The sequence below is a fragment of the Mauremys mutica genome, chromosome 4, assembly GCF_020497125.1.
Source record: "Mauremys mutica isolate MM-2020 ecotype Southern chromosome 4, ASM2049712v1, whole genome shotgun sequence".
Lineage (NCBI taxonomy): Eukaryota > Metazoa > Chordata > Testudines > Geoemydidae > Mauremys > Mauremys mutica.
Window position 1 is genome coordinate 107,294,985 of NC_059075.1, and position 25,994 is coordinate 107,320,978.

The following is a 25,994-nucleotide window of genomic DNA, read 5'->3' on the forward strand; positions in this document are numbered from 1 at the left end:
ACTGTGCAGGCAGCGCTCTGGGCAGCGGGGTTACATGCTCCTGCTGAGCAGCATGGCAGCACGTCTGGCTCCAGCCGGGCGGCACGGCTGCCTGACGTGCTGCTCTGAGCGGCATGGTAAGGGGGCGGGGAGCGGGGGGTTGAATAAGAGGGGCAGTCAGGAGACAGAGAGTGGTTGGATGGGGCAGAGGTTCTGGGGGGGTGGTCAGGGGATGGGGAATGTGGTGGGGGGGTTGGATAAGCGGGGTGGGATCCCGGGACTGAAGTCCGTAGTGTTGAAAACAGAACATCGTATTTTCTGTCCTGAATACAATGCTTTAACTAGTTACTGCTCAAATGGGGAGCTAAAAATCACAATTTGTCTTATTACATGTCTATCATAAGGCCCACTATGGCAGCTTTTCCTTAAGTAGCCAACCGCAGAGTGACAGCTGCATCCTACCTCAGTTTCCTTTCCCTTTCTTCAGTCGACCAACTTGCCCATCCTTTCCACAGACTAGACTAGCAACCATTTTGTGTGCCCAGGAATGGAATGCTGTCCCTCTCAGAATTCAATAAAATCCAGATGTTCAGGAATCATTTATTACTTTAAGTGCAGCCTTTTGCAGATCCCACCAAGTGAAACAGTTCACAAACCCCAAAGTAAAACAAGATTAAAAGACAGCAATTCACCAGCTCTGCCATCCCTATCTTGGGACCCCCACTCTCCAAGTCATGTACCTAGGAGGTCACAATCCATGATTCCTGTGTGTGCCCCTATTCCAGAGTCTCCACCCCACTGGCCTTTTCAATTTTCTTGCAACTCTTTTGCAATAATCTTCATCTCTGGTCTTTTCCAAGTGGGCTCCCCACAGCCTGGTGCTCCCCATGCCTATGACTGCTGAGTTCCTGCAGAATCACCCTATTCTCTTGGGTTTGGCCTGCCCTGGATCTTTCCTTTTACCTAAAGGCTGCCATATGAGTCTTCCACCCAGTAGGGTTTCCCCAACTCCAGTCAGTCCTGTCCCACAAACTCTCTACAGTTCTTCCTCTGCACCAGCTTGTCCCCTCCCCACTTCTGTTCTCTGAGGGGGTTCATGCAGCTCACTTCAGGGAACCCTCACCAGCTCCCTGCTCCTCCTCTTCCTCCTGCTGCTGCTTGCCTCTTCTTTCTCCTTCTCTTAACTACTTCCTGGCTCTTTATCAGTGCTCATGTCCTGCCAGAACACTCTGGGATGCTATTCCAGCAGTCTCTGGGGGAGCTGGAATGGTGTCTTATGGCATTTCCAGTCCTTTTGGCACTGGCATTCCGGCACTTCTCAAGCGCAACACTCACCCTCTGTTTTTTATAGATGCTACTAGATGTTGTCTATCTGACCCCTCTGGGAGTCAGCTACTGTAGTTAGGCACAGGAGAACTGGACCTGTTCCCTCTTAAAGGGAACAGTTACCCTATGACAGCACATCTATACTTATTTTTGAAGACACTTGGCAGTATTCTGACAACAAATGAATTACCTCCCTGAAAACTAGAATCTAGGCCTTGAATATGGATCCACATGTTCAAGACAACAGGTGCTTAGAGTGTGGTGCAAATACTGCCCTGAGCTTTGCATTTGTCTTTAGCCAACCCCTTGGAAAACACAGGTAGCAGCTTTGATGGGCTCTGGAGAAAGCATCTATTGAAGAGAAAGCCCCTCGGCAGATCCTCAGCTATGACAAATTAACCCAACTGAAGGTCTTCCCCCTGTGAAGTGGGGCCTTAAGGCTGGATTCATCTCCCATTGAAGTCAATGGGAGTGCTTCCATTGTCTTCAGTGGACTTTGGTTTAGGTCCTAAGAGAGGTTAAAGAAAGGACGAACTCCAGGAAGAGAAGTGGTGCAGTCTTGTTTGAAGCAGTTTCAAATGGGTCAGACATGCTGCATCAGAAATTCTGGGTGTTCAGAATACAGGGTCTGACTGCCCTCTCATCCTGATTTTGCACCTGTGTGGCTACATTCATTTCTATGGCGTTATTCTGGATGTACACTGGTGTAAGGGAGTAAAGAAACACATGCATAGAATGAGCATGTGCAGGAATTTACTGTTTTAAATTCCAGGTAACAGGGCAGAATTTTAACAAGTCACAAAAATACAGATTCAGGAAATGCGACTTAAGAAAAAAATAGGAAACCACACATACACAGAGACATATTAATCCAATGAACATCAATGTACATACCATCCAAAATAATGTCCCTGTGGCCAGAGTTGCATATTGTTCAATTGTAGAAAGCACACTGAATATGAGGCAGATCAGCACTATAAGGAAACTGGAAAAAAAAAGTAAACATTACTAAATATCTTCTACTATAATTTAGTAACAAGGGGAGGGGGGAGGAAGGGAAGGCAAAATAAACTAAATTGTAATTTCATTATTTCTTTTGTACATACAGAAATAATTTCTTTTAAATATAAATGTAAGAATTTGGGAGCCATTTTTCTTTTTGTGGAACAATTTATTTATTTTCATAAACGGAGTAAATTTGTTTTTTTTCCTTGAAACTTGTCTGGGAAGTTTTCTTCTTACAAGAATGCCACTGGTTAAGAAAAAAGAATGTTTGGACATTTTTATCATGAAGACCAGGAAATTCCATGTGGTAAGTTAAGCCTCTTCAAACCCTAACCTGTTCTGGACATTGAACTTCTGTTATAGTCCTGTTTCTGGCATACCTTTTGCATTACTTAAAACTGATTTCCAGTGGGAGTCACAGGAATATTTCAATCTGGGCAGGAATGGCGTCCCTAGCCTCTGTTTGCCAAAAGCTGGGAATGAGCAACAGGGGGATGGATCACTTGATGATTACCTGTTCCGTTCATTCCTTCTGGGGCACTTGGCACTAGCCACTGTCAGAAGACAGGATACTGGGCTAGATGGACCTTTGGTTTGACCCAGTAGGGCCATTCTTATGTATTTTACATGAGTTTTTAGTCTTTCAACAATTATTTTAAGAAACTCTTTTTTTGAGAATTATTATTCCACTTACATTTGTTTTTTTTAATGGTGACATTATTTAAATATTGTCACGGATTATATACATTCCTACCAGATTGTCATTTTATACATTTTGCAAGTCATTTGGCATATCTCTTTTGACATACAAGGAGTAAGGTTAGAATGACCCATCAGCCTTTTTTGGTCAACAGATCAAAACCTATAAGGTTACTTATTTATTTTATATAGATTTATAGTGTCCCTCTTGACTATAGTTGAATAAATAATTTTACTTTTAAGAGCTTTGTTTAATTAATTAATTAATTAATTAGATTTCCCAGTGACTGACAAATATATGTCTGATTCATACAGGAAAGAAGTCACAAGTGTCGCTCTGAATTCAAAAGACTTCCTCTAGAATTTTAACAAGTTGTGGAATAGGATTAATCTCTAATTCTAGTAATGGTTTTAGTTGACATCTAATGGGAGAGTTAATAGTGCAGTCAAATTTCTGTTTAAGTAAACCAAGTGGATGACACTAAACATCTTCAGCATTAGGTTAGAAGGGGTCAGAGAGTTGGAAAATGGGCATTCAGAGAATTGGAATTCTATTGTAAATTGTATGTCATTTTTGAATCCCAAAAAACAGATCAAATTACAAATGTTCCCCTGCAGCTACAGTTTCATACTATTGTGGAAGCAAGGAAAGAATTAATAAGGATTTGAAGGGGATTTTAATGCATGTTAGTCAGTTAGCAAGAGTCAGGCCATACTGTGACCCTTATGACGTGAGATTTGTAGAAGCAAGATAATGTAAGACAGAGTGAACTGTGTGAAAGTATTACGACCTTGCAATGTGCAATCTTGCTTTTTCTAGTAAGATAGCAGAAAAGCTTATGTATAAACAAAATGTATTTGTTGCTTTTTACTGTCTCCATGATTGTCTAAGCTTGTCTGTAACAAAGGTATAAAGGCTTGATGTAATTGTTTACCAGTTGAGAGACCTGTCCAGGACCCTGTGTCCTATGGCACTCTCTCCCTCCATGGTAATTACTGGAGAAATAATAAAGTATTTAATTTTGCTGCACCCAAACAAAAAGCGAGAACTAAGTTTTTCTTCGACACTATCCACCTGCATATTTTCTGTTGCTCAACTAACTGTTAGGGCTCGTCTGCAGCCATGGGATGTAAATTCTAGTCTGCCCCAGAGTGTCGCACACTAACTGGCCCGGGTAGGCACAAGAAGTTCCCTAACATGCGTCAATGTAGTACTGTTATAGAAATTATAAATAAAGTAGATTTAGATTATATATAAACTGTTAAGAATACAAGGCAGTACGGCATTCAATGGTATGTGACGACATCAGTGGCTCTATATTTATTTTAATCAGTGTAAAATTGTAATTAGGTTACTTATTACATAATAATGGCCCAGATGGTCCTCCACAAAACAAGCACAGAAGACCATCAGACACAAAAGGGAGGCAGCACCATATCCCCGACACCCTCATTCCCACCATTAGAGCAAGTGAAAGCCTCTCCATGCATTCCAGGGTCCACTCTGGAGGAAAGAGAGAGTTGAGACTAAAACAGTGTGGGGGGGGGGAGGATGGGAGGTGTGAAGTGGGGGCTAGTTAGATGCAGGTTGCTGTTTGATCCCACACAGAACCTCCAGAGCAGATAACTCAGCTCGGGGGTACTGCTGCTGCTGGGAAAGAGAGGGGTGACCTGGTGTAAAACCATAGGGCCACTATCTAGATAGCCCTGGCTCTCAGCTAGACTGGGAGACCCATCAAGTTCAGGGGAGATGGGGAGATCCTACGGCATCTGCCATGGGGCTGAGGTGTGTGCGTGTGCACATTGATTATACCCACCCAGTGGGATAATATGGGGGCGTTCCTTGGAGACTTCCTCCCGCTTTTAGTAGGAAGGGATGGACTTGGATCAATACATTTAGAGGAAGAAACTGGCTAAATATCTTAATCAAATATCATCTCACTAGTCATCACATGTAGATAAGTTAATATTTTATAAGTGTAAACAAAAGATGACTGGCAACATAAGACATATTTGAAATACTAGTAGTTATAGTATAAGCATTTCTAACTTATCTATAGTACTATAAGATCTTCATTACAATAATATCTGAGCACCCCACACTCTTAAGTATATTTATCCTCATGACACCCCGGTGAGGTAAGGCAGTGCTATTATCCCCATTTTACAGATGAGGAACCAAGACAGAGAGGCTAAAACTCAGGGACAAACACTGTGAGCCACAAAGACTGAGGTTGCCTAGGCTCCCTATACAATGAACGGAAGAGACGGGCACCTTAGAATGCCATCCACAAAAGCCAGCACACTAGGCAAGGAGCCACGTAAGCTAGCCAATGGAAGATGCCAATGAGAGGGATATGTCCTAAACCTCTTCCTCTTATGGAAATAGGTACCTAACTCAGGGATGGAGGGAGGTGCCTATCTCTGCTGGCAATTCATGAATGGGAACCCACCTCCTGAGGTCAAGCCGCTTAGGCACTTAAGTTGTTTTTTGAGAGAGTGAGTTAGGCATCTGCCTCATGCCACACAAAACGGCTGGGTGTAAAGGAGGAAGTAGTAATGGTGGTGCCCACCTTTAACTTTTAGTCCAGTGGATAGAGCACTTACCTTGGATGTGTGAGCACAGGCTTAAATTCCCCCCCCCCCCCGCCTGATGGGGAGAAAGGATTTGAACAGGTGTCTGCCACCTCTCAGGAGAGTGCTCTAACCACTGGGCTGTGGGATATTCTGATGTAGGGTTCCCTCAGGCTCTTCTATGGAAGCTGTTCCACTGTAGATAAATAATGAGAGTCACTGGAGGAGAAGAACTAGACTCTGGGTCTCCTACCTTCTAGGTACCCATACCACCTGGCTACCAAATCTCTCTCTCGCTCTCTCTCTCACCAATGACTATTTATCCACAGTGCAACAGCTTCAACTTGAGTAACTGAGGGAGACCCACCTTGGAATATTCCTGGGGCACCTCCTCCTCTTCCAGCAGCAGTAGCGAGTTTTTGAAGGAGATGTGATCCAGTGGGCAGCCTCTGGGCCCTTGCAGGCAAGGTAGGGAGACCCCACCCCAGAGCCCACACCCCTAGACGGAGCCTGCACTCCTCCTGCATTCCGAACCCCTCGGTCCCAGCCCCGGAGCTCCCTCCTGCACTTTAAGCCACTCATCCCCTGCCCCACCCTAGAGCCTGCACCCCCAGCCGGAGTCCTCACCCCCGTCCCACACGCCAACCCCCTGCCCCAGCCTGTTGAAAGTGAGTGAGGGTCAGGGAGAGCGAGCGACGGCGGGAAGGGATGGAGTGAGCGGGAGTGGGGCCTCTGAGAAGGGGCCTGGGAGCCTCGAGGAAGGGGTGGGGCAGAGGTGTTCCGTTTTTTTATTAGAAAGTTGACAACCCTATTCCCCCCCCCACCCCTACACACACACAGGCCCCTTTAAATCTCAAGAACTGAACCCCCAGATAGAGAGAAACAGGGCTGGGAGGACCCCAGCTGGGGGCTCCTATCATGTGCCAGGCTCCCACTGCTTGTCCCAGGTGGGCTGGGGAGGGACGGGACTTCCTCTTCCTCTGCACAGACTGCTCCTGGGGCTGGGTGAGACTCATCTCTGGGAACCTCCCCCAGCTGCAGAAAGTTCCACGGCTTCTGGCTGGGAGCCCAGCTCTGAAGGAAATGCCACCACCAGCAGTTGTGCTGACGTAAGGGTGGCAGTGCCATACCACACCACCCTCTCTGCTGCACGGCTGCTGGGACCCCAGCTCTCAAGGCAGTGCTGCTGCCAGCAGCAGTGCAGAAATAAGGAGGGTCACGGTATTGTCACCCTTACCATAGCCTTGCTACCCCTCCCCCCACAATCCACTTTTGGATTGAGACCCTCATCGTTACAACACCGTGAAATTTCAGATTTAAACATCTGAAACTGTGAAATTTAAGATTTTTAAAATCCTATGACCTTGAATTTATCAAAATGGACCATTAATTTAGTAGGGCCCTACTCATGAAACACACAAAAGTCTTGACTCATACCACTGTCTTTCAGATTTCACTCAGACAAAATGAGGGTTAGTTGTTTGGATTGAATCCACCAAATCATTTTTAGGCAACTCCTTTGCCTAAAATTATGGTTTTGATTAGGTGTTTTGTTGTTGTTGTTGTTTTTTAAACAAACAATGGCCCTGATCCTGAAAACACTTACTACCAAGAGTAATCCCATTGATTTGAATGGGACTACTCACGGGAGTAAACACTGTACTTGGTAGCAGGTATTGGACTGGGCCCTGCAGTTCAAATTCTGCCTTCAGATGCACACAGCTACTTAACCGTGAGTTGTGCATGCATTTCTTGCCATTATTTGGTCTTTAAAATTAACCCCTCTATAATGTTACTGTTATGGATACTATTATGAAACTCTTTCCAGAGCATTGGGAGGGCTGTTTGTGTTTAGACTTTTATTTCTTGTTTCATATGGATTAGGCTAATAAGCAGAGAAAAAGGAATTTGAACTTCTGTGTTTTAAAAAACAAAAATCACAAATCAGATGTATGCAGAGAGCACAGTTTGCATTTCATCACCATATATACCCAGTGTGGAGTGTAGGTTTTAAGATACATATCAGCCATGTAGTAATGGGGGACATAAGGTTATGGATGAAATATAAATGCAAGATCACCTAGGATTCTTGCAGAAGGCATTTTATAAATTTCACACTATCTTGCTCAACCTGTCTCCTTCAAGTTCTTCTTTTACCTCACTGCTGTTATTTATCTTCCAGCTAGCATCACAATACCTTCGATATAACATTTATTTACTTCCTCCAAGCTACCCTACCTCTTTGGTTTTCCTTTTGGTTTGTTCAAGTTTGCAAATGAAATTCATGGTATTGAAAATGAAGGATTTACAGCACTAGCTTGAGCCAAATAGAATAAGTTGTGTCAATATATATGAGAGACAGACATGTACAGGATGGGGAGTTGTACAGGCAAAGAGGTTAATACAGTGACCTGCTGCCAGTATTTTAAACAAGGGTCTCCCACAGAAGTGATGACAATTTACCAATTCAGGCAGAAAATCTGCTCACCTGTTGCTTGTCGTAACAATGGATGATAAAGAAAAACTAATGTTATTTTACTTGTCTACCCCAAAAAAAAAAAGTTCTTTGCAATTGCTTTATGTTTTGTCCCTCCTAACTAGAAATAACAGATGCACAGAGATGATAGGTTGGCACCAGGATGTAGCTAATAATTTGAAATCCGTACACACATTACCCAAGCAACTGTTCACCCCATTTGCACTCTCTATAGTCTCCCAGGGAAGACATGCCATGAGAAATAGCACAGTTGCTAGCTAATACAAGAGGGTGCAGATATATATAAATATCTAATGGTATCTTAGTAAAAAGCCTGACAAATGCTAAAGAGTTGCCTTCAAGAAAACTGAAGTTGTATGCAGTGTTGTATATGGCATAGGCCTGCCAGCATCCATGACTGAGAGTAAAAGAACGACAACCACTGGGCTGATGCACCTATTACAAGATTTACCCAGTCAATACATTTGACCACCAGATGGCAGCAAATCACTTTCCTCTTTCACAAAAAGAACAGGAGTATTTGTGGCACCTTAAAGACTAACAAATTTATTTTAGCATGAGCTTTCGTGAGCTGCAGCTCACTTCTTCGGATGCTCACGAAAGCTCATGCTAAAATAAATTTGTTAGTCTTTAAGGTGCCATAAATACTCCTGTTCTTTTTGCGGATACAGACTAACACGGCTGCTACTCTGAAACCTTTCCTCTTTCAGGAAAGGCTATTTGACTTTTTCCAAACAGCACTAAACACTAGCAAAATCTAGTCAATGAGAAATGGTCCAAATCTGCATCTATTGCATACAGTCAGTGAAAAGAAAACTCCTATTCTATGAGAATATTTTTCATACAGTAGCTCATGGTAGTCAGCAAGGAGTTAATTTTGGATTATGACTGAGCATACCCTGGCAAGAAAGGGTAGAAAATAGGTGTTGCTTCATCATATTGAATCAGAACACATCGGGCTTAATGCAGCTATGCATGAGAAATAATACTCCCTGTGGGTCATTGTCTCAATTAATTGCACAGCACAGAAGCACCTTTTCTGCATTTGCCTGATGCACCAGTTTCTCTCCAGGGTCAGCTCTAGGCATAGGAGTAAAAGGCCCAATACAATGCCCATTGGAGTCTTTTGATTGACTTTAATGAGCACAGTATCAGGGCCTAGGAGTCTAGATCCAGGTGGGCATCCCAGGGGAATGCTGTGGTCGGTCCCCACTAAGGCAGTCCTGAATCACTCTTTGCTGCCTGAAGAATCTTTGCTGACTTAGTCTTCCTTTGTCATGGTACAGACCTTTCTGAACCAGGAAATGATACCTTTTTTAGTACAAACGTTTTTGAACCAGGAAACGATACAAATTGAAGACTACATGGGTTACTGCTCGGGAGGAACCAGGAACAGATGAGGAGGCATAACATTCTTATAGGTGCTTAAGCCATCAGTGCACAGAAGTTTGACCCTTTCTCTCTTCATTCATATTGTATTAAATGCACTAGAGATATATTAATCAAGCATGGAAATTAAAGTTTTCCAGTGTCTAAAAGTCAAGGATTTCAGACCGCACATCTACACTGCATCTGAGATTGTGCTTCCCAGCTCAGGAAGACAGTCGGGCACTAGCTCTGCTCAAACTACTATGCTAAAAATAGCAGTGTAGCTGGGGGGTAAGAGTGGCTTGGGTTAGCTTCCACAGTACAAACCTATCTGGACCCTCTGGGTACATCCTTGGGTAGCCAGCCTGAGCTGCCGCCCTCAGTTATATTGCTATTTTTAGTGAGCTAGCTCAAGCCAAGCTAATATGTGTTTGTCTATCCAAGCTGGGAAGCTCTCTCCCAGCTGCAGCACAGATGTACACAGAGTAATGGATGCAATCACCACTGTGACTCTTCTCCCCTTGCACTATTTCCAAAAAAGGAAAGACAAAAGAAAACTGATCATACCAAAATAGGGGGGTTCTGTTTGGCATTTAAAAGAATGCCTACGTGCCAGTCTGTGTCCAAATACAACAGATGAGCAGCCTGATTACGCACTCATGTTTAAAAACGGGGTGGGGTGTGTGTATTTTCATGCTTATTATGCATGAGATATCAGAATGCATATTGAATGGACATACAGAATGTACCAACTGCTTTGACGGGAATGCATTCACATTTCTATGGGATTTTAGATGCAAAAATAAAATGCAAATCCATTATTTGTATATGGAAAACTCTGGATGCATGATTCACAATGAGCACGGTGCTAACAGAAATTCACACACCTGCACAGTATGAAAGTTTCAAATACTTATAAATTAAGTCCTTTGTGAAACAAAAAAGCCAATTTCTTCACACATATCAGAATTTTAGCTGTCTGGGAATTTTCCATTGGGATGATTAAAGAAGCAGAAGGAACCACGTGAATTATATCAGCAAAGAAAAAACTAAAAGGGTCTTTATTTCAGATCTGGTGTAACACACAGCTTCTCTCACATTCGGACAGCTCAAACATGATTGAATGGAATGTTGCCCAACTTCTTCCTGCATCCCAAAGAAAATTCACCATGAGGCTGAGAAGCAATAAAAGAAATTGCAGATTAAAGGATAATTTGGTAGGAAAGATGAAAGCTCCTGAAAATACAGGCTTCTCATGGCAATGCCTGCTCAACCACAAATTAAGTGGTAGTAGTGGGATACTATAATATGCACTAATGGTCTACAATAAGTAGCAAGAGCAAGTTCTGAGTCCTCCTCCTGAGTGGTGGCTTGAATTAACTTTGTGTTTTTTAAAACATGCTTTTCTAATGTTTAAAAATACGTTTTAAAAGGAGATTTAAAATGAAGGTGGGTTGAACTGTACAAAGAATGCTTTCCTTCTGATAACTGAGTCCTTTGAGACTCAAGGAAGAGTATCCCAATCACCATTTGAATCTATGTAAAAGTTCTTTGTAAGTTACAAGGCGGGCTGGAAGATCCCACTATCCACCTGCATAGTGTTTTATATTATTATTACCACCAACTAGCTCGCACATAGTGCTTTTTATTAGCAGATCTCAAAGGAGGTCAGTAGCATTATCCCCAATTTACAGAGAGGGAAACTGAGGCACAAATAAATGTGACTTGCCCGAGCCACCCAGCAGGACAGTGGCAGAGCCATGACTAGAACCCATACCTCCCAAATCCCAGTCCAGTGCTCTATCCACCAGGCCACACAGTCTTGTTTCTGCATTTGTCTTGTGTAAATTATACAACCATGGCATTCAAGGAAGATTTCTTGATGCCTTCATGTGGGAGATTTATCTGGTACTGTGAGACTGGAGCGAGGTGCACAGAACTGGCATAAACAAGCACAAAATGCTGATTCAGAGTCCCAGGGCAGGTCTAGCTGAAGCAACACAAAGCCCAAGTTTTCACTCATCTTGGCAGCATTACAAGGGCAGTGAAAGACAAACTGTTCTTAAACAAGAGGTTTTCTTTCAATATCAGGAAGGTATGAGGTTTAAAATAAATAAAGAGATTTAGTCATCACCTTAGTTCCATATCTTAGGGATGGAAATAAATTTCCCACAGATTGGCATGGGAAGATACTTTTAAAGGTGCCACCTGTTTTTGAAGTGGCAAGAGCAAATGCACTGGCTGGAAAATCCCTATATTGGCTATTCTGCTATCATTAGCTTTAAAACCTTTGCCTATATGTAAAACATGTACTGACATTCAGTCAAGCCCTACTCAGACAGCAGTGCATTTCCAACTATTTTTACTTTTAAAATAAATGTTAACAAGCACTTATTCTGCTTCCTGGAAGAGGAACTTTTGTATGTTATTGCTATACAAAGCCCTGACTGAAATAACTAATGTATATTGGATATTTACACATGCATAAACATTAATTTTGTGCAGAATCTGCCACCAGAAAGAGAGCTTGAGATGTACCTATCTTTTCAGTTACCTACTGCTTTCCCACAAACATACCCATGCAGCACCAGTCTCTTGTGCAGGCAGAGTCCTGAATATCAGATGAAAAGATGGGATGTGCAACCTTAGAGAAAGACATCTATGCTATCCAGGAATTTATCTGAGGGGAAACGTATTCCTCAATTCTCCCTGTTAATACTAACACACAACTTCATTATAATGAAAGGGACTCCTACCATCACAGCCACAATAGCAATTCATTCCTGGCAGCAGCACATTGTACAATTACCATGCTATTTGTCTAGTGCAGTGCAAAAAAAATTAGAGGTTGAAGAAATCTCTTAGGTCATCTTGTCTATTGCCCTTCAAATGCAGGAAGGCTCACTGCAGAAGACAATGTTTTGTCACCATATCATTAACTACCATTATGCTACCAAATGATCAACATCTGTATTTCAATGACAACTTTGGTCTGTGCCCTCTGATGACTGTCAGAAAATTTCCATAACATGTTTAAGAAAATATTTTCAGGGTGTTTCTCTCTCTCTCTCTCTCACACACACACACACACACACACACACACACACCTCCCACTATTCTTTTAATGCACAGAGCTCAGTCAGAAATGAAGGGCAATAGTCTCTGACACGTTCTCTTTCCTGCGTGCCACTCAAAGAGCACAAAGGGAATGAAATCTATTCAGCTGAGGATTTTCCTGGTGTGAAGGAATTCCCTGCAGGCATAAAGCCGCTTAACCAGCTCCTCCACCACCATCCCACCACAGCAAAACAAAGAGGGGAGTGGTCAGAGGATGCTTTGCTTTGGAAATCCCCAGATGTTGGTGAGCTCCTTGTAAATTGTATTAGCTGCCGGAGTTTAGAGCAGTCTCCAAGCTGCTCTAAACTCCGATGTAGCTGTGGCTAATATAAAACCAAACAGAGAACCTAGGCCATAATTTTATCAGGTAACAAACATTAGAAAGATTTACAGGGATTAGAATTGTAGGCATGGCTCTACACAGACACTGTTTGCAAGAGTGTTCTTAAAGAAAAATACAAACAATAAGAAACAAAGATATAGTCAGCCATAGTTTGGACGCAAGCCTGAAGTTTATTTACATCTCAACACATGCTGTACACATTCAGATCAAACGATTGTTCTGACTCTAGTTTCTGTTCTGGAATGCACAATATTATTAACAACTTTGCCCTATTGAGAAAGTTTGGATAGGAGGATAGGTCAGTTGGCAGCATCGGATGCATTCAGAGCACAGCTGGGTGGAAAAACATCCGTATTAATGAAAATTAGTGTTCATGGTTTATTTTTGTAATGCTTCATTCTCCATTTAAATTTTCCATACAAAGGGAAAATTTATACACCATTTTTTGTCATGCAAATCAGTTTTTGCTTTGAGAATGGTGTACCTGAATTTCTTCTGATAATGAAGAGCAAATTTGTCCCATGAAAAAAAAGTCATTATCAGAGAAGCATGTTCCTATTTTCACTGCAAAACTCATGCTTGCTAATAGATAAGACGAAAATAATCTAATTCTGTAATACTCCAGAAACATCTATTTCCATATGCAAATTCCTGCTACATTTTGCATTGCTCCAATCTTCAGAGCAAGACTACTGAGTGGCGCTTGTAAGGAAAATAAAATATCTACAAAACCATTTGATCCTGTAATGAAAGTCTGCAATGTTTTCACAAAATAAGGGAAAGTCTTCAGTCACAAAAGGGCAGGAAAAAAATTCATTAACGAGTCTCAACATGACATTAACATAGCTCTTTGCATGCCAATCCCAAGTAGTTTACATTCTAAGGGCTTGGTTACACTTGTGAGTTACAGCCCATTAAAGGAGCCCTGGGCGCACTAGCTCACTCCCCACCCACACTGGCAAGGCACATAGAGCGCTCTGACTCCATGGCTAGAGCGCTTCCGGTACTCCACCTCGGCGAGTAGAATAACGTTTGATGCACCCCCGCTGGAGTGCCCCAGCATCAGTGTGAATGAGGTGTTGCATTACTGCGCTCTGATCAGCCTCTGGAAATGTCCCGTAATCCCCTTAAATCAAGTTGTCATCGTTTTGGATATGCCCTTTGAAAGCTCCGTTTCTGACAGCCGGCATGCTTATCAGCTCTGAGACAAAGCAACCATTACTGTGGAATGCTGTGTATGAGAGAGAGAGGCGGGAGGACAAGGGAGGTCTGCTTCTGTCTGAACTTACATGACAGCATGCTGACATGCTCTCAGCCCCCCAAAACCCCACTCTCTGTCCCCCCACATACACACAACACACTGTCACACTCCACATTTGAAAAGCATGTTGCAGCCACTTGCATGCTGGGATAGCTACCACAATGCACTGCTCTCTGTGGCCGTTGCAAGAGTTGCTAATGTGGCCACGCCAGTGCGCTGGCAGCTGTCAGTGTGGACAGACTGCAGCGCTTTCCCTACTGAGCTCTACAAAGGCTGGCTTAACTCAAAGCGCTCTACATCTGCAAGTGTAGCCATGCCCCAAGGCTCTTACTCTGTAACAGCCTCTAAGTGAATAGATCACTGGATCCATACAGAGCTCCATTGAACTGGCTCTGCATAGCCACATCAGTCCGCTCACATGGAGCTCAGGGCTGATACATATAAGGACTTATTCTTTGATCTAAGGAGATTCTCCAACAACATACATAACTACAGTGTTCAATTAATTAACTCTTTCCAATAGCTTTTTCCTATGTATAGCATGCTGCCTCGATTTGTAACAGGATCAAATGTACAGTTCAACAAAAGTTATCAAAATGTTCTCCTGACCTCCAGACAGACATAATTTATGGGTTACACCCCAGTTGAGCAATTCAGCAACATTTTTAAATAACTTGAATAAATGCACCCTGCCAAATTGTTTTTTTTTTTCATAAATCAGTACTGAATGCCAGTTATTTATGGAGCATCCCTGGAACAACAACCAAATGCTAATGGATAGTGTTACGATGTAACGCAAATTACCATCACCTTTTCCAAGAAGCAGTTCATGGCCCATTTCATGCTTGCTAATCATGTCTTTGGTGCTACAAAATTATTACTTCCTTTAAAGGTAGAAGAAAAAAAAATACTAGAGCCAGATTCCTCTGGGAGCAAGGAGGATAATAACAAAGTATAAATTCAGAAAAGAAATCAATCATCTGGACTATGCCTTTATCCTCAAAGTCAACTCACTTCTAATACTCAGCTTCAAATAACTAATCCTAGGAAAGCCTCAACAGTGTTCTGAAGGGTAAACTAATTTTTTTATATGCCCGACTTATAGGATCAATCTTCAAGTTTGGCCAAGCCATACTTAATGTAGGATCAGAGGGCTAGGGACAAAGATGTAATTTACGCCATAAGCTGCTGGGGGTCTAATAGTCCCCTGGCACAAGTTAGAGCAGCTTCAGGACTACGTATCAGCTAGGGATTCCCAGTCAGAGGGACTACCCCCACACTGAAAGGAAAACATATCCTTAAGTGCATTTCTGGATGGGGGCCAGAGCACTCTTTGCAGCACCAAGCTCTTTGACTGCTGCTTTATAACAGCAATACTTAATATTTTTATAGCACTTTGAACATGTAAAGTGCTATATAAAAACTAACAAATTAATTCCTATAAATCCTGTGCCTTAATCCTGTGCATACAGACAGTATCAAAGGAAGCGTTACACGTAATAAACAAGGACAAAGGGAGAATACCACCTAGCTGTGACAAGCTACTGGTGCATGATCGTAAGAATTGAGATGTTCTTCAGCATTCAGTCAAGAAACAAGCTGCTTTAGCAATTCTGCACACAAAGGACCTGATCCAAGACACCGTCAATGAGAGTCCTTGGGCTTTGGGTGAGACCTGGAAAGGCTACTGCCATGCCAATGGCAAAACCCACATCTACCTATGATTAATTAAGGATGGAAGACATGGAAGGAAAGCATCTAATGACAAGTACATACAGCAATTTAAATAATAATTTGACAAAGGCTCTTGGGACAAATTCTTAGAAATTAAAAAGCTCAAATATAAAAAAAATGAAGTTAGTGATTTTGGGTACAAAAGGGGAACATCTCAGATACCCATTATTTTCTGCATTGCTTCTTTCCTTTCTGGCTATTTTTCAGTAAGTCTCCTCATTTCCTCTGAGACCTGAATGTTCTCATCACAAGGATGAATGATAGCATGAAATAAATATATTACTCTCTCTCACACACAGTCCTACATATATAAATATATAAATAAAACTAAAAAAAACCTGTTAAAAGATCATTAAGACTACTAAGCCAAGCACTTGAGAAGTAAAGAAATGCCAAAATTAAGGTTGCTTGTGCAACTGTAATTCGACACCCTTATGTGTATGCATTAGGATACAGTCTTTAATTACATAATCACATGCTATTTTGTTCCCTAGGACCCTGCCTCATTCAGTGCACAAGATGGATGGATTTCAGTTAATGAACAGCTATTCAATATTGTTTTCTCCTCATTGTTCGGTGTGATCCCCATGCTTTAATTACCGAACACTATTCAAACCCTGCTCTGGAACCAGAATAATTAATTTTCTCATAGGCTTTTCTTTGGTGCTCATTACTATATACCTACGTTGTTGTTTTTTTGCAATTTACCATATTTATTTTCACAACACCCTTGGGAGATGAAGACATATTATCCCTATTTTACGAACTGAGGCAGAGAGAAATTAAGGTCAAAAGTACCCAAAATGAGTGGGTACCCAAGTTGAAATACCTAGGATCTGATTCTCCAGAGGACTTAGCATTATACAGCACTTAATATGTTCAAAGCACAACTCACAATTATTTCAGCTGCATATCTGAGTGCTCAGCACTTCTGCAAATCAGGTCCCATGGTACTACGAAAACAAGAGCACACTATTAATGACCAGCTGGAAAAAGTCTGGTTCAAGTGCCTTGCTCAACATCACACAGGAACTCTGTGATGGAGACAGGGATAGAATCCAGTTCTCTAGGGCAATATTCAATTGTCTTAAGCATAAGACTATCCTTTCTCTTCCTACAATCTCCCGCCTCATTCACTACACAGATTCCAACATCCGAACAAATGAAGCAGGGGACCTATAGACAAGTCTCTTTCACTACCCAACTTTAATTCACTCCCAGAGCAAGTCGATTCTGTATACTGAATGAGGCAGAGGTCCTGTGGAGAAAATAGTATGTGAGCATGTAATTAAATACTATCATAACACATACACACAAGGAGGCTGACAAAGTTGCACAGGCAATTTTAACACTGGCATTTCCTACCTTTTGAGTGTCTGACTTTGTAACCTTAATATTATTTTATTGTACTTTGTGTGTGAATATATAGATATAAATACCATATATATTATATATGTAACTTCCTAGATATTTTTAAAAAGCAAAAAAAAAAAAGAGAGACCTGCTATCATCTTGACACTCACATATGTCAACAGCAAGATTAGAACCTTTAGAGCCACAGCACAGACATTTGCCGCTTGTAGGTAATAGGCACTGCAGGTCTTGAAGCCAAGCCTGTAGAGTTTGAGTGACAGCCTTATGCTCTGCACTACTGCACTGGAAGACCAGGCAGGGGAAATACATGTGTAACCCCACAAACAGGGGCTACACCTACTGACTTGGTGGGATCAGTAGGCTAGCAACAGATTGCCAATTGGTCACTTATCATAAAGCTTCCTATTCCTGCCACACCCCTTTTCTGAGCAACTAGTCATTAGGCCTGCTGATGATCATACCTCTGAGACCAAGTTCCTGCCTCCTTGGCTGGTTCCCACTCCCTTACCCTAACTCCAGTTATTGACTCTGGCTTGACCCTTGGTGCAGCTGACTCCGGTTTGATCCTTGGCATGACCCCTGACCAGTAGCCTAACTCTACTCTGGGATCTGACCAAAACTTTTGATTCTCTCATGTGGGAGTCTTTCCATTGACTTGATTGAGCTTTGGATCAGGACTTATTTTTATAGTGATTTTGCTCAAACTTTACAGACCATGGTGGGCAAAGGAAATCCAAAATTCATATTATGATGAAACACAAATGGGCAGGACCGCCCAGAGGATTCAGGGGGCCTGGGGCAAAGCGGTGCTTGTACTCACCCGGCAGCGGTCTGGGTCTTTGGCGGCGGGGGGCCCCTTCAGTCGCTCCGCATCTTCGGCAGCACTGAAGGGCCCCCAGCCGCTGAAATGCCGCCAAAGACTCGGACTGCCACCAGGCCAGGGCTTGTGGGGCCCCTGTGGGGCCCAGGACCTGGGGCAAATTGCCCCCCTCTTCCCCCCCCCCCCCCAGCGGCCCTGCAAATGGGCTCAAGCTCTCAAATAGATAACTAGTTTCTCTGTGTGTGAATGGAGCATAAGCGATAATGCACTGATGTTACTTTCAGGTCTGCTCTGTATTTTCAGAACAGCTTCTGATTAATGTGTTACAAAGTTGGAGGTGTCAGACTTTCAGGAAGTGTTATATCACATACCAGCAGCTCTCTTTGTTTTAACCAAGAACAACATTTGACTTGTGCTTTCTTGTGGTAGCAAATGATCTTGTTAACCCTTTCTGCCTGCTGGAGAAAAAGGCTCTCCAAAAAGTCTTCTAAATGTGTGTGTTAAATAAAATAAAACTTCATATCTGCTGGGCTTCATACCTTCTCCCCCATGTGCCATTCCCCCAAACTCTCATAGCTGGATCCTGTTTGTCTGCAACTCACCGGTGGGCAAGTGTACGTAAAGCTTTCCGAGTCACCAGTCTGTCCAATATGCAGCTATATAATGCAAATACTAGCGCTGTAGCCTCAAACTTTTGATGAATAAATCATGTTTTGCTAAACAGCTTTCTAGTAGTCAACAATTTTGTTAAGCAAAATTTAACCTCTACTAAGGATACAGCTTTGGTAGCTGTGAAAGGGCGACACAAATTGGAAGAGTACATTGCACTGCTCAGATTAAATGCTGGCAGATTCCTATCACATTCATCAACATCCATGATTCATAAGGTATTTACATATACAGAGTATGTTAGTTCATTAAAAATGCATAACAGCATCATTATTTAATCTTGTATATCTCTGTGGTTTTAACGTCTTAAAGTTTCCATATACTAACATTTAGTTTTCAGATTTTACTACAGACAACAGTGGTATATAAAAATGGTATTCTCAGTTTGCAGGCAGTGAAAAGGATTATACTGAATATCACAAGCTCTAAGAAAGTAGATCTCTAATTAAAAATACACCGCATTGCAAAATGTACAGGAGAAATGGGATATTGTTTGCCTAACAAGTTATTTCATACTCTATCCCACACTTTGCTGGGTTTCCACACTGGTTTCATTACTATCCTAGTGCACAGCAAAGTCTGTGATATAATTTAGCTTGGGTGTCTATCAGAACATCTTTCCCTGGACTGTCAATCTCTTTTTGGCTACTTCACCCCTGAATATTTTTTGATTGTTCCAGGGATGAAAATTCAGGTACATAGCAACATCTGGGAGAGAGAAAAGGTAGAGTTTCTGTGGATGCAGGTAGCAGCCACTTGGAGCAAGGAGGAAGGGGGCCCAAAGCACAGATAGAAAGACGGGTAGCAAGCTAGAGCAGGAGCTAAAGAGGATGACATGTTGGGAGAAGTGGATGATGGAGTAAGAGAGCTTGAGGGACTGACAGGTTTGTGTAAGCTACATGTCAAAGTATGACGAGCTCTGCAATCCTGTGTTTATAGAGCTATTCTCAATGGGTCATTGAAGTGGAGTGTCAGGGATATAGACTTAAGTACATATATTCTGAATACCAACCAGTGGTTTGAAAAGTGGGGTGGGTGAGGAACTTTGCCTTGTTAAAAGCAGGGTGGATAAAAAAATAGATTAAAAATTACAACATCATTAGATTTTATTTAAATTATATTTTATTTTGTTATTTAAATTATAATAAGTTTTTCTTTTAAAAAATAAACTTCTTTAAAATGAAATCTGAATTTAATACAAAATATATTAAGGCCTAAACTTATATTATCATCTTAAAACTTTAAATAAAAATGAATATGCTAAATCCAAACATGAATTAAAGGGGCTACTTTTCTGTATAAAGAATAAGGGGGAAAACATTTAACTTTTGAGATCAAGTGTTATAAATATGGTACAATAGGTCAGGTACAATATTAAGGGCTTGATCCTTGGTGGGTGGGGAGGGTGGCTGTGCTATGGGTGAAAGAGACTAGCAGGCATCACAGACGTTGGGACCCAGCCTCTGGCTGCAGGAGGCACCATCATGTAATCTCATCATGATCATCCTCTAGCCCATCTGTATGGTCCCTCACTCCTATTTTATATCTTCTCTCTACCTGAACTCTGATTGGCTCAGTTCTCAAAATTATGAATATTTATGACTCCAATCATGGAAACTTACTCTCCAGCTCATGGAAAAAAACGGATTTGCTCTGCAACTACCAGCCCTTAGTTCTTGATGGTTCTAGTCACTTCAAGTAAATGGCGTTACTCTGTCTCCTTGCATGTGTACACAGACAGATACAAACAAACACAAATCCACTAATTTCTCAACTGCCTCCCTCTCGGCCTCTAAACAAATAAAATACTGCAGAGCAAAAGGCATGTGGGGTTACATGAGCAGAAGTCTTGAATTGTTCTTTTGTTTTTCAGGGGTGGGGTTAAGGGGGGGTGTCTACTAAGTCTAATGTAAAGGCTCAATTTAGTTGTAAATCAACATGTTCGAATGGTTATATCAACCAAAGAAAATTTACCTCTCTTTAGAAAATAAGAAGGAAAACAAATAGGAAAGTTGATTGAAATCTAGGCTTTTCCCTTGAATTTAAATCATGATTTAAATCAATTCAGCCTCTTAAAAAGAAACATTTTTCTGTGTTCTAAGAAAATTTTGACTTTTAGTAAGACAGCAATATGCACTTAAAAGACCATGTGGTGCTGTATTCCTTATCTGACCTGGGGCATGCATTGGAAAACTTGTCCTATGATCAGTGTAGATCAATGGGACATTATACAGTCTATGTACATGACAGTAAATGAGTCCTCAGTTATGCAAGTGAGGAATATCAGAGGTTCTCCAGAACTTTAATGTTTCTTTAACAAAAGGATTTCTTTTTAAAATAGAATGTGGGCTGGGGTGAAAAAAAAAGACTGAGACAGGACTCCTATGTTTTACCTTTGGACTTGTTTTGGGACCTTTATCAGTTTAGTTATGCCTGTTAAGCGCATTGTAGCCATCAGCTTTGAAATCCTTGAATGAAAAATATACTGCTTAACAAACTCAAACAGATTTAGCAGAGAACCAATTAATTTGAGAAATGTTAAAATGCTGCAAATTAAACAGAACCTACACAGTAGGTGACTGAGAAATGAACCTATGAATGTGTGTCTAGATGCTGCAGGAGTGACAAAACATGAATTACTCTAGCAAGGGCTTACAGAAGAGCAATCACTTGCAAAGATCTGCAGCCAAAGGCAGCTTCAGCAGGAAGTCTCCAAGAATAAATCACTAATGGTTAGTAAACAGGTTAGCCTTTACAGAAAAGGAGACAAGTTAAGCATAAGGCTGCACTAATTCTTCCACTGATATTCCCTGTGAATCTGCCATGTGTTTTATTGGGGAATGTATGTGTGGACTCAGGGTGGAGAAATATGCTGCTTAATGTCATTCCTCCCCCTTCACCAACATAGCTGGGGCCACAAATGGTATTTAGCAGAGGGAAAAGTAGCCTTGTAGTCAGGTGGAACAGCATCTTACACAGCCAGCATCCCATCTGTAGGAACATACCATTGTCCTCTTCATGGATTTGCTCTCTCCCTCTCCACTGTGAAGTATGGAGGAGTATAGTGTCCAAAATGTCCAATGGAGGTCAAGCTAACAGAGATTACTGTACCAGTCACTCGATGTCACTTTCATCAAGAAGCCTTAACCAGATAAACAAGAATATCCTCTGCTTGTGTTATCTTAGGACTGGCAGATGGAGCTTCCTGTTAATTTGTATTTGTTCCAGCTGTAAAGCAAACTACAGTTTCTGCTTCCTGAAGGAAACAATGGCACTTTTAAACTATCTGCTGCATTTTTAGCCAGAGAAGCTTCTTCTTCTAGATCAGGGGTCGGCAACCTTTTAGAAGTGGTGTGCTGAGTCCTTATTTATTCACTCTAATTTAAGATTTCACGTGCCAGTCATACATTTTAACGTTTTTAGACGGCTTCTTTCTATAAGTCTATAATATATAACTAAACTATTGTTGTATGTAAAGTAAATAAGGTTTTAAAAATGTTTAAGAAGCTTCATTTAAAATGAAATTAAAATGCAGAGCCCCCCCAGACCGGTGGCCAGGACCCCAGCAGCGTGAGTGCCACTGAAATTCAGCTTGTGTGCCACCTTCAGCACGCGTGCCATAGGTTGCCTACCCATGTTCTAGATTCTGTGTATGAAAGCAGAGAGATTTGATCATGTACGTGAAGAACCTGAATGAGAATATCCAGCACACAAGGTCATCCACTGCCAATACTGAAATAAGCAATGCAGAAAATGATAAGCAGTACTAGCACCAGATTTAGGATTATTTGGATCATCTGGAAAATTAGAACGGTGACTGTAAAAATATTTAAGTCTGGGAGAAACACCAACACACAGAGCACACAATGAATCTAAGTCATTCACTACACAGAGTTGCAATTATTGCAGGAAAGGCCTTAGTGTATGACTGGAATGTATGCGTGTATGACTGGAATAGAAATTCAAACCAGATATCAAGATGCTTTATTTTATTTCAAAATAAAAAGGTATTGCACACAGTAAGGATGCTATCAAAGCCGTGGGGAGAAGGCAAGATAGGGCAGCAAGATGATTACAAAGTAGTGTTGAGCAGGGACGTCAAAATACGTGCATGGAATATTAAAAGGTGACCTAGAAAAGGTTAAATATCAAATTCCAGAAACTTCACCAGTATGTACTCACTGCCTTCAGAAACTAGGCCATTTGGGAAATTCTGAATATGATTAACCAAAAGCTCTGTTTGTTTTTTTCTTTCCTCTCACTCCGATTTGACATCCCAACATGTACTATGCTGTAATAGCACAGCCAGCATGGAACCACAGTGGAGCAGGGAGACAGTCACAAGAAGTGAAGAAGAGGGGGAAAATACATTTTTTCAGCATTTCTTTGTATAAATGTTTCAGGCTCACCTAGGTGGAAATATAGCATATACGCACTACCTTAATGGCTATGGAAGCACAGCAGATGCAGAGATAGGTTTCACACACTAATTCTCTCATTAGCCTCTGTATCCATAAAGCAGCGTAGGATATGCAGAAAACTGCTTTTTGTTACTATTGTTTATTATACCAAATACAGATCTTCCCTGGATCGCTTGAGGATCCAAACACACAACTATATGAATGCTGTGATCACTTATTTTCTTCTTTCCCTCTGAATGTCAAACTCATTTTTTATTAGGTTCTCCTTGAACAATACAAAGGAAAACTCAGCATTCATCCTACTATAATAGTCTGTGTATGATGATCAGCAGAACTGGAGGCAGAAGACTCTTGTTCCCTGGAGCAGTTATTGAGGCAACACCAGGGAACATGGCGTGGGTAGAGTTAGTCTAGAACAGGGGTAGGCAACCTATGGCACGGGTGCTGAAGGTGGCATGCGAGCTGATTTTCAGTGGCACTCACGCTGCCCGGGTTCTGGCCACCAGTCCGGGGGGCACTGCATTTTAATTTAATTTTAAATGAAGTTTCTGAAACATTTTAAAAACCTTATTTACTTTACATACAACAATAGTTTAATTATATATTATAGACTTATAGAAAGAGACCTTCTAAAAATGTTAAAATGTATGACCGGCACACAAAACCTTAAATCAGAGTGAATAAATGAAGACTCGGCACAGCACTTCTGAAAGGTTGCCAACCCCTGGTCTAGAAGCAACTCGGCCACACGACAGAGCAGTGCATAGGGTTTAATACAGTTAAACTTGTTCAAGGCTTAACATGCATTCCACCACACTCTTTGTTAATAAAACAGGCTGTGTCAATGCTAGAAATAATTCATTGGTATATCTCCCACCTTACACAGCTCTGATATAGGCCCTTCAGTTCAGCAAGGCAGTTAAACACATGCCAAAATTTCAGCACTTGCTTAAGTTCCACTGACTTCAAATGAGACTTAAGTACGTGCTTAGAAAACACGCATGTGCTTAAGCACACTGCCAAAGTGGGAACATGAGGAAAGAATGCACATGGTTAATTATGCATACTCTTTCCCCTATTTACAAGGGAACTAAGGCAGAAGGATAATGTCCATCCGGGGAAGCCACACTTCTAATACTACCAAGATCCTGCTAGTCCTTGCACAAAACCACTGGGCTAAAAAGTCTGAGTGAGCAGCAAATTTACAAAATGTTGCAGAGTATATGGGGACATCTGTCTGCCCTGTTTATCACAACAAGCAGAACTAGGTTTGAACAAACACCATAGATGGAAACCGTCATAAACAATGTATGTTAAATTGCTCTCCCAGCTGAAAGCCTATACTTTGTTCTTACCGCAAGACACAAAACAGAACTTATACAGAAACAGACTAAGAAAAGGTTGGGGCGGGGGGGAGGGAAAAGCGTGTCCTAGAAATCCAGTGCTGCAGTACCAGTAAAACTGGTTTTCCAGCAGTGACATAGTACTGTTGATTTCAGGTCTCCTTAGTCACCTCCTCTCCCCCTCTTTTTGAAGTGAGTTCAAGGTAACGGTTTAATTTTCAGATGCTGAAACATTTTGAACTCAAACATTCCATCTTCTTTATGTGTGCTTGGAACCATCTTCTGAAAAACTGCCAAGTTTAGTCTACTGTTCTGTTTTGTTTTTAAATAAAATAAATTAAGTAAAGTATCTTAACTTATAAAACCTAATAGGATCTGATTTTTTTAAAGTGAAAAAAAAAGGGTTTCCACTATACATGCACAGAGAGAGAGAGAGAGAGAGAGAGAGAAATTTTTTTTGGCACATTAGATATAATTTAGGTAACAATTTTGGGAAGTGGTTTTAATAATAAAGTGTACTACTGTTCTCTGATGTTTTTGTTTTGGCTGGTGCAAGAGGTGGCTATTACGAAGTGTTTTCTCTCTTCAATTACAAATTCAAGGACACTGGATCATGCCTAAATAAATATTCCAGTGAGGGGCTGGTGAAATGTACAATGCATTTTGTTGTGTTTGTACAGCACCTAGCACAATAGGGTCCTTGTCCATGACTGGGTTTCACGACCCTAATACAGACAAAGATACTGTATTCTCCTAGAAACACCAAAAAGTAACTGAGCAGTAAAAGGATATAATTTCAGTAAAGGATATGTGGTGGTTTGCTTGCTTATTTTATTATGGTAAGCAGCTAGAGGCTGGGTGCTGTATGTGCACGGGGCAAAAATAAGTTCCTGTTTAAAACACCTTTGGTAAGGCAGAAAAAAGGTGAGAGAAAGGAAATATCCCCTTGTTACAGGTGTAGAACTGAAGCACAGAAGTGCCTAGGAACCTCTAAGGTAAAAACAGGTAGTTAGGTGCTTTTGAAAATCCCATTAAGCAGGTTAGGTGCCTAACACTGTTCAGATGCTTTTCAAAATCTTAGTAGGCAACTATCTGTATCATTAGGCACTTAACACCTTTGAAAATCTGGCTGAGAGAGATGAAATCACTTGCCTGGGTCACACAGGAAGTCTGCATCAAACCCAGAAATTGAGCCCAGATCTCTTTCAGTCCAGTGCCTTAATCATAAGACCATCTTCCTCCTTTCAAGATCATTCTAGTTTGAATGGATCATGTAGCCCCAAACAGAAAGACAGCCCCACAATTCAAGTTTTTAATTGCACGCCAGGTAACACAGATACCAATCTCTTGTGTTGCCCCACATACTACTGCACTCTCACTACAGCTGGAGAATTTTTCACCTCTCACCCTAGTGGGTCGCCATTCAACACTCCCATGGCACTGTCTGTTGCAGATACAGTGACT

General features: G+C 41.5%; 1 protein-coding gene across 1 annotated transcript in view; it reads right to left on the reverse strand.

Annotated features, from left to right (window-relative positions):
* Window positions 1–25,994, reverse strand: part of KCNQ1 (potassium voltage-gated channel subfamily Q member 1) — a 551,524-nt gene that overhangs the window by 441,793 nt on the left and 83,737 nt on the right. Inside the window, exon 2 of the mRNA XM_045016478.1 lies at window positions 2,200–2,290. Coding sequence (XP_044872413.1) covers window positions 2,200–2,290 — 91 coding nt within the window. The remainder of the gene's footprint in view (window positions 1–2,199; window positions 2,291–25,994) is intronic.